At 38.2% G+C, this 9,888-nt stretch overlaps 2 protein-coding genes across 3 annotated transcripts in view; one reads left to right on the plus strand and one right to left on the minus strand.

The window, feature by feature from the left end:
- STK26 (serine/threonine protein kinase 26) overlaps nt 1-1,897 on the plus strand; it is a 53,162-nt gene extending 51,265 nt beyond the window's left edge. Inside the window, exon 10 of the mRNA XM_012653263.1 lies at nt 1,808-1,897. Coding sequence (XP_012508717.1) covers nt 1,808-1,897 — 90 coding nt within the window. The remainder of the gene's footprint in view (nt 1-1,807) is intronic.
- Nucleotides 1,898-3,281: 1,384 nt separating this feature from the next.
- The window catches only part of FRMD7 (FERM domain containing 7), a 46,082-nt gene continuing 39,475 nt past the window's right edge, over nt 3,282-9,888 (minus strand). Inside the window, exons 9-12 of one of the 2 annotated variants that reach the window (XM_012653335.1) lie at nt 8,383-8,546; nt 6,640-6,708; nt 6,318-6,393; nt 3,282-5,263 (exon numbers count right to left, since the gene is read on the minus strand). In XM_012653335.1, the coding sequence (XP_012508789.1) occupies nt 4,169-5,263; nt 6,318-6,393; nt 6,640-6,708; nt 8,383-8,546 (1,404 nt within the window). In that variant the 3' untranslated portion in view covers nt 3,282-4,168. The remainder of the gene's footprint in view (nt 5,264-6,317; nt 6,394-6,639; nt 6,709-8,382; nt 8,547-9,888) is intronic. The other variant, XM_012653334.1, reaches the window with a different exon arrangement.

Consider the following 9,888-nt stretch of genomic DNA (forward strand, 5'->3'; position numbering starts at 1 on the left):
CACACACACACACACACACACACACACACGTTAATACTTCTTAGCTCAAGCAAGCTGTAAAGTGATACTAATTTTAGCCTTAATCCCATTGTATCTCTTCTCAGTGTATCTTTTACATTTCTTTGTATTTGTGATGAACTGGGATCAAGTTGGAACAAACTATGTGGCCTGTAAAATCACACACTCTCAAGGAGCTTTCTATCTGATAAGGCCCACTTGTACTCATAAACTAAAGCTCCCCTTAAAATCCCTTAGTTTTCAATGGAAAACTTCCATCTGTTTTCCACCTTGCAAACAATTGGAAGTTGTGAAATCAGATGCAAAAGGGATTTTTGAATTTCTTTTCATATTTTAACATGTACATGATGAAATTCCATAGAAAGTATTTATCTCATTTGCTGAATCAGTTTCTTCATTGTAGAGTTTGTACAAATGAAAAACAAACATGCATACTGTGCAGCGATTTAAGTTTTTCTTAATTTTATAGGTGTTCAGCAGATGAATCCTCCTAAGAAACTTCTTATTATTGGCTTCTGTTTCATATGGACCCAGAGAAACCCACCAAAGCTATTTCAAGCTTAACAATGCTTAGCTCGTGAGCTCCATGTGCCTTTTGGATCTTTGCAACTTTGAAGATTTGGAAGAAGCTATTCGACTATTTTGTGATGGTGTTTGTCATTTTATATTTTAAAGAGATTATTTTATAAGGAATAACTTTTAATACTGTAGTTTCACCTGTATTCTAGTAAATGTTGAGATACAGTTTTGCTTTTAGGTATCATTATTTCTTAAGTTGCTAGGATGAATACCTTTCATGTTTTATTCTTTAGTTAACTGTACACTCATGAAACATACAGGTCTTTCAAAGTCATCCTAAATATTCAACTTTTGTAAATCATCAGGCTTCAAAAAGCTTTTTTTTTTTTAAACATAAGCATATTCTAAAAATGACTATTGGTGGGGAAGTGAAAATAGGTTGGACCTTCTTAAAACTGAAATTTTAAATAAGCTCTTCGAAATGAAATCTGTAAAAGTGTTGACTCTTGTACCAAGTTGGTATGATATTCCAGGCAGCTCAATGATAATCACATTTGAGAGCCCTGTGTTTGAAGCATTTACAGGCAACAGGTAGCAACAGAGGTACCTCTTGGCGTGCAGTATTTACCTTCTCTTTTAGATAGAAGAGGCAATTAGTCTTTATTTAACATGGTTAGAAATTTCAAGCAAGATCATTTAGCCAAGGATGGATTTTTGTTAAACGGAGAATTAGTCTGGCTTCATGTTTTAAATCTTCAGCATACTATATGCTTGGATTTGGAGAGCTTTAAAAAAAGCTGATTGTCATGTGATGAAATACCTGATCAATAGGTATAAATATAACTTACACCAGCATATTTTTTCATGGTAGTGAATTGTCCTGTAAACTATTTATACAGTCTTATTTTTCATAATTATTAATCCATAAGCATCATTTGTTCATTTTTGAAAGAGTATTTAAATGAGCATTTTCTAGTTGATATGAAAATAACCATAGTACAAAATGATTTCTGTCCATTCGAACATAAGTTAGATTGTACAGTTAATTTTCAGTTATATTTATGGTACTATTAAGTGGGTAATACCTTTTCCTTTTAAGCCCAATATATATATTATGCCTTCCTAAGTTCTGAACTGGGGCTATATTTCAGTAGTTGTAGAATTATTCATGTGAATTAGTTTTGATAGTTAATGTTTTATTGTTTTGATCTGCACAATTTGGTTTTTGCACAAGTCATTTTTTTTTATCTGAATAATTGCCAAATATTAGAAGAAAGATGTTCTTCAGGTAAAGAATACAGTTTTTAGTCAAAGTCGCCATCACATCCTCTTTTTTTTAAAACATAATATAGATACTTGAGAAAGCTATTGTGGCGTCATATGCCAAGAAAATGGTTTTAATTGGTGCCTATGCTGTAACAATTACTTTTAACGTGTTGTATTTTGAAGTAATGGTTCAGTTAAATTTTTCACCTGCTATGTAACTGAAACTCAATTACAGTTTGTAAACTGTAGAGTTCTGGAAATTAATTTTGCAACTCATATCATGGATTTAAATGAATATCTTTTGTAAAAGTAAAAGCAACAAATTTATAAATTGCTTATTTGAAACTTTACAACACAATTGCATCCCAAATACAAATTTTATTGTTTATTCATTATAGTTATTAGTCCTGTAAACTGTTTCTAGGTGAAGCATACTCCAGTGTTTTGGGGGTTTTAAAAATAAATATTTAAATTTCATGGTCCTCAATGTTTCTTTTCCTCGAAGTGAGGATGTGGTGTGGTGCTTCATTTGTTTCAAATTGTTCCTCCTTTGCCCTTTAATTTATTGTTGGAACACTAAAACCAAAGTTTCTGTTGGAAACTGGAAGATACTCCTCACATTTTATTAAGCATTTATCATAGCTACAGTGAACATCTGTCCTGATTTCTGCCTCTTGTCTTGAAAAAATTATTAAAGAAGTCCCCTTTCACTGGAAAATATCCTGGGTTGGACAATAAATTATTTGGTCACCCTAATCATTGTTTTATTAGGAGATCATAAGCAGACATAAATTTAGTGAAGATTTTCAGAAACTGAGATGAGAAATAGCATATAACATAAAGGAGTTTGAGTTTTTCCTAAAGAAAAGGTTGAGGGTGAACCTAATATATAATAGCTTCAGGGTTCTACGGGATTAATATATAGGTGATTGGGCTTCAATATAAGCTTATTATTAAATAGCTACCCTAGACTTGTGAGTTACTGGAAAGGAAAGTGCTAGAATGTAGGAAAGGGGTGGAATGAGGCATATCAAAAGGGATTTTTCTGATGTAAGGACTAGGAGAGTAAGGAAACTGTTCCATACATCTTTTCTCCATTAAGTTATATGTACAAATAGCTTGCCTATATAATTGCATCATTTCTTTGAACTTAGTACTTTACACTATCTTGTAAATAGATTGGACTTAACATTAAAATCAATAAACAAAGTTCTCGAATAGGATGCTATACCTTCCAAGAGGACCAATAAGGAAATTCTGAATGGGCTCAGAATAGAATTTTCATTCATTAACTCAGCCTAGTGTCAGTACTATCCTTTTTCTTTTCAGCTCTACTTTTATTCTACCACTTTTTTGCCCCTGACCATACATTTTCACTCACCTCCCTCCTTTTCCTTGTTCTGTCACTGTCCCTTCCCTTAGCAATAGGCAAGAACCAATCACTTCTGAAATTGATTAAAACAAAAGAAAGACTGTGCTTGTAACTTGTTTTTTAATTACATGGATTTTCCATCACTGTTAATTACAATGACATTCATCTCATTTCCTTGCTTACATACATGCAAAAACATATGGCAAAAAATAAATTCTGGCAGGAAATATTACATAAACAAACTGACCTTTTAATGGTTATCTTTTACTACATATAGTAGATAGTTAAGAATATAGAAGTTATATGTCAAACATCATAACATCCTTACCAGGTATCTATCTGGCTTTAGAAATTGATTTAATTCATTAATTTCCTAGGTTTAGAATTCTGCCAAGTCCTAGATTCATTCTAAACTTGTATTCTGTTGAGAGGATCTATGCCACCACCTTGTACCTAAGGATTTAGGAGGGCCATGCTCCCCTACATATGTCAAAAAAATTGGACTTTTTAACATAAGACCATTTTTACTGGGCTACACAGAAATAATAAGGACTGAAACCTTTGTTCAGTATTGTTTAAGAACAAAATGATCAATACAGTCACAATCTACTAAATCACTAGATGTCATTAGAAGCCAATTCCATATGCCAACCCATACTATGACCATTCTTCAGTGTTGAAGAACCTGACCTTCACTTATAATGTCTCTGTGAGGAAATGCGTAATGGAGATGGCATACCCGCCTCGCCCCACCATAGTGCTGGTGAGAAGAGGGCATGTTACAGAATCCTTTCAGAGGGAATAGAAGTGTGAAGCTCAAGGAATGAGGCAGCAGCTGGATCTTTCATAAGCTAGGTGCCCCAAATTAGAAGATTCCCTTAACACCAATACATTTGTAGTAATTAAGAAAATGGTTTCTACAAAAGGTTCGTTATTTTTTGCCTAAGTTAATAACACGGAACCGGCCCTAAAATATTCACAGAATTTACACTTTTAAGCTAAAAAGTAATTGCATGGTTTTAGCAACGTCCTATCTTCAGCAGTTGGTGTGTTGAAAGAAACATCTTCATCTTCTTCATCTAGTTGTAGACTACCAGAAGACAAGCGGATTCTGGCCATGGGTGATCTTATTCCCTTGCCATACAAAGAGTAGTAGTCTGGTTTAAGAATCTCTGATTCCAAATCACTGGATTCACTAGCTACATATCTTTCTGCTGTACTCTGATCCGTTAGAACTGCTGGAAACTCCTGCTCTGCAAACATACATGTAAACAGGTCTGCTTTACGACTGAGAGCAGGACAAGGCCCTAAAGGTCTAAATTCTGACCCAAAAGGAAAACGGATAGTTTTCATGTCCGATTGGCTCTGGGACCGTTTAGGGGTTTGCTCTGGAATGTTATATGCAAATGTGTCTTCTAAATTTGGGTCTTCCTCTTCTAGATCTACATTGACGTTGCTCCTACCGCTAGTCCTGGCCATCGTTTCTTGGAGTTCTTGAAGGTCTTGCTGAAAGCTCTTCATTCTGATATTTCTTGGGCTTCTTTTGGCTGACTTCATTGCAGTTGGCTCTATATAGCTGTCTGGCCTTGATCTTTCCTCTGCCAAGACTGGAGATCGTCTGGGCACCTGAGGTGGCTTGTCCACATAAAAAAAGACTTGGGGAGGCATGATATCAACCTGCTGACTAGTACAAGGAATATAGGGCACATCTGTGTAAGTTAGCTGCCTTGCTGGACTCACTTTGCTTGTGAGGCCAGAAAATGTGCTCATGTGATTGTCAGCAAACTTACAGCTTGTTTGGAAGGAGCTTAGAGGACTCCTCTCCTCAAAGAAGTCTCTGGGATCAGGGTCAGGATCGGGGTAAGCGTTAAAGACAGGGTCTGTATAAATAAAAGGGAAAGAGGAACTGCTTTGGGACTGATGTAACAATGTGGGATCCGCCTCTGGTTTGGAGTGCTCCAGTTCGGCTGCAAATGTCACCTCCACTGCGGAGTTCCTCCTCCTGCTGTCTAGCACCGGCTCAGACGCGTGCACTCCGTTCACATTTCGGTAGTACCCACCACCACATGCTAGCCTCAAATCTTCCACCTTGCAAGAAAGGACACATTGGTGAAAGGAGGAGAAAGCCATTTAGTTGGGGTGGGGGCAGGGATCTACATTAGCTTCAAATTTGGAAAAGGTTTTTCACACAATCATTTCGATCCAGGTTCTGCTCCAGGGTAGATAAATAAATAGAGAAAGGATAATAACTTGTATCACATTCCAATTTATGTGTTAAAATGTACACATGACACTATTCTTTCTCAATGCCATCCCACTTCCAGACTCCGAATTTATGTATTTGAAGCGTTTGGATTGGTAGCTGTATCAATGAACCAGGAGTCCTGCCTTGTTAGTCCTGGCTCTGTCTCTGACTTGCTGTGTGACCTTAGACAAGTCTCCTAACCTTGCTGCTTCAGCCCCCTCTCTATTTTCTGTAAGATGGTGCAGAGGAGGGCTATAAGTGGCATGGAAGATTCATATACTAGATGGTCCCTTTCATCATTATACCTGATGCCTTTTGGATAAAAACTCACTGTGATTTGAATGAAATGAAGCCATGACAGTTTGTGAGACCTATAATTATTTTTTTACAGCCAGCAAGAGAAAAACAATTAACAAGGCTCATATTATAAATTTCAAAGGAAGTCATCATCTCATAGTACTAGGGGATCAACATTTTGTCCTTAAATTTAGTTACAAAATTACACAGCAAAAAATACTTTAAAACCTTAATCCAAGACCTTATACCTTCCTCTTAAAATTTTCACAGGTAAAAAAAAAGCAGAGATTTTATTTTTAAAAATTCAAGGCCATAGAAATTCATTTGGATCTGCATTTTGCAAGATGTTAGCAATACAGGTTGCAATTTGAAGATGTGCCAGATCCTTCTAGCCTATAAGGTACACACCAGTGGTAGTTTACTAAATGATCTTCTATTGGCAGGAAAGACTGAGCTGACAGACCTCCTCAGGAGGCTAACCTACTCAAACAGAGTAACCTTTATTACATACTGGGATTCTGGCAGAATCCATTCTTGGAAGCATTTGAAATTTGGACGAATTACATTTATCTAAAGAATAGGAATTTTCAGAAAACTTACTTGTTTTGACACATCAGAGAGGAGATCTGGTGAGGACCTGCACTGTCGTTCATGGTACTGAGATGGATAATGCTTCCTGAAATCCCCAAACAGAGAAGTCATTGAAATGGCCTTCCTGTGAATACCAGCACACATATAAATCTCGAAATGCAACTTAAAATCAACAAGGAGTGCAATGCGCACCACCCGAAGGATGGACATATTTGAAACTCGGACTTGGGGGGGGGCAAGGGCAACATACATAACCTAAACATCTGTACCCCCCATAATATGCTGAAATAAAAGAAAAAAAAATCAACATGAGGGAAACAAAAGCATGTACCTTTCAAATGGCAAGCTCTTCAACCTCCCTTTTTTCCCGTATTCCAAAAGTTGCCTTTGAGTTCTTCCACTATTATAAGGAAAAAATAAAAATTATTAATTCCAGTCATAAGCCAATAGGCTACTAAAACGTGAAAGCCTCATTTCTTTTGAAACCCAAAGAGTCTGGATGAACGACATATGTTGTGAATCTTTGGCCATCACATTAATTATAATACCTACTTACCCAAGGACAAGGCAGAGAGCAGCCTCAACTCCTCGGAACTCAGCCATTTTTAAAACACTTCTGAACAGGGATACACAACAGCTAAAAATTTGGGGCTTTAAAACTAACATACTTTCCTTTAAAGGCCTTTCTTCTACCTCCAAATCAGAGTCAACTGCCTCTTATTTTACATACTACTTTTTTTTCTTTTTTTTGAGACAGAGTCTGCCTCTTTTGTCCAGGCTAGAGTGCTGTGGCGTCATCCTAGCTCACAGCAACCTCAAACTCCTGGGCTCAAGCGATCCTCCTGCCTCAGCCTCCTGAGTAGCTGGGACTACAGGCGTGCGCTATCATGCCCGGCTAATTTTTTCTATATATTTTTAGTTGTCCGATTAATTTCTTTCTATTTTTAGTAGAGACGGGGTCTCGCTCTTGCTCAGGCTGGTTTCGAACTCCTGAGCTCAAACAATCCGCCCACCTCGGCCTCCCAGAGAGCTAGGATTACAGGCGTGAGCCACCGCGCCCGGCCCATACTACTTTTAATGAGGTTATTTATCTGGTTTCCCAATCCATGGTAGAAGAAAAGCAGCTAACTAAACAGTAGAAGAGGATTGCTCCAGTCAGGCATACACTAGCAAAGAAAGCCAGCTCCCTGCTGGGAGAAACAAGAGCCAAAAAAGAAATCACAAGAATAATAAAACCCAAAAAGTCTGGGCCATTTATCACTGAAGTGCAGGGCCTGACAAGCCTCCCCCGCCCTGAGGCCATCACTGCACTACAGCTGCCTGCAAAGGATAATAAGTGATGTTTATAATAACTCGGCTCGTTAAGAAAAGGGCAAAATATGCTCAGTATCTTCTGTTTAAGAAGGCAGAGATTTGTAGAATATGCTCTGGAAAGATTCTATCAGAAATATGTCAATTTTTTAGATCTCAATTTCAACTAAGTCAGGATTCCACTATTAGAAAAATCCTTTATGTGGAAGCATTCGATCCCCATTTTTTACCTCTAGCTAAGAGTTTTGAAAAGTTCTTCCAAAAATTCCCAGCCTGATGTGTTTAAGTAAAAACAAGATCTTAATTCAACCTCGCTTCTATTCCTCCAAGGTGTGACCTTCGGTGAGGAGCCTCCAGCACCATGTTGCTCAATCTTTTTAATCCCTTATACCGTCCAGTGCTTTCTCATTCTATCTTTTAATACCAAAAGGATGTTGTTGGGCTTTCCTTTCCATCGCTTGCATACAAGTTGGATATAAGGGAAAAATAGCCTTATTAAACATATATTCTCAAACCACATATGTCTCCCTGACCCTTGCTGAAATTCTGATCCCAACTTACGTAGGGTGCCCTCCTCCCCTGTCTCCCAGTTAGGAAACATTGACTTAATGTGTCACCCAGAGAATGAGCAGTAAAGGGTATAATCTTTGAAGTGACTGAAATGGATTATTTATGGCTTCTAGAGTTGGAACAACTCCTATGCCTCCCATGTTACTGAAAAGAAGCAATGTGTGTAGTTTGCCTGTGTGCAATATTTAATTACCTGTAGCGGAAACTTGAGCCCTTGCTGCAGAGTAGAGTTTTGGGCTTTGATTTGGGCTCTTCAGAAAGCCTAAAAAAAGCATGGTACTCCACACAAGTCTTCCAGAAAGCCTTGCAGGCATCTCGGCTGGCCATGGTGAACTCCAAGGTGTCCTTGCACAGCACCTGTGTAAACCAATTTCCATGAAGCAAAACATCCTTCAAGAATATCAAAGACCTTCAAATCCCAACCCTTCCAAACTCTCGGTCCAGCAGCCCATGCAGCTTCTGATTTTCCACTTGGCTACCTGTACGCTTCACACCTACTGAAACCTAATGATTGGCAACCTTCCGAGGAACAGACAGGGCCACTGCTCACAAACAGAGCCTTCTCTAAGAAGCAAATCTTGCTTTGCACACTCCCCTCACCTTAAATGCTTTTTCACTCCCTCTCTGCCAGGAACAGTTTTATGAAGTTGTAAATTAGGTTAAAATGAACATCAAAGGGCATCTTTTCAAGGTGAAAATAAGTTATAAATGACCAACAGGAAAGGGGATGGAGGAGGAGATCTCCTTCCAGATGGAAGAGTTTATAGGATGATTACATGCACATGAGTCTTTTTAATATACCAGCTAGAAACACTTCCTCTATATGTTATTTTGTTCTACGATGTTCTATATTGTTCACTTAGCTTATTCTAACATGTCCTATGGGAGCTTGGCCTTCCATACCCAAAGTTCAAGTTTTCCCCATTCCCTGACTCCCTATATACCCCCATAGGCCAAGGCTACACAGTATGCTTGCAGCCTTGTTTTCAGCAGCCCCATCAACCCACTACACTGACTCCCCTTTTCTTGTTCCTTTCCAGGTTCCGGTATGCAGCCCCTGGGACTCTCCATGAGCTTCACATTGGATCCTGAACTGCTCAAGTGAACACTTTTATATAAGGCCAAGATCCAGGGAATGAAGCCCAAACTGCTGGATCTTCAGTAGGTCAACAATTAGTTAATGCACATTTTAAATTTTTGTATGGTCATAAAAGAACATCCTTTCTAGCACCAATGTCTCATCTGTACACGCAGCTTTGCACAATAATTGCTTCTTTTGCTTACGTGTATACCCCCTCCCACATCCTGCTTGGCTTTGGCAAATGGTAGGTGTTCAATAATTTTTGCTTAAGGAAAGTGGTGAAGATACTTTGTAAAATGTAACAGATAACATCAAATGAATATGTCCTTAGTCCTGGATCTGGTCACTCCCATTTGACTCATCAAATCCCTAGTTTCCATGGAGTCTTGCCTTTTAGCCCAGCTACCCCATTTTCCTATTACTTCACTCATTCTGAACTGCCAATCAGATTTCTCAGTGTTTTACCTTTAGTAAAAATGGGACTAAAGCTGTGTTTGATTTCTGTAGAGGCATAAGAGAAGGCACATTGCACCTCAGGGCCAGCCGGCTTTCACCACTTGTATTTAAACCATTTATAGAAACAACCCCAAAATTCTGAGTGAACAGAAAGTAAATATA

The sequence above is a fragment of the Propithecus coquereli genome, unplaced genomic scaffold, assembly GCF_000956105.1.
Source record: "Propithecus coquereli isolate 6110/MARCELLA unplaced genomic scaffold, Pcoq_1.0 Scaffold42, whole genome shotgun sequence".
NCBI lineage: Eukaryota > Metazoa > Chordata > Mammalia > Primates > Indriidae > Propithecus > Propithecus coquereli.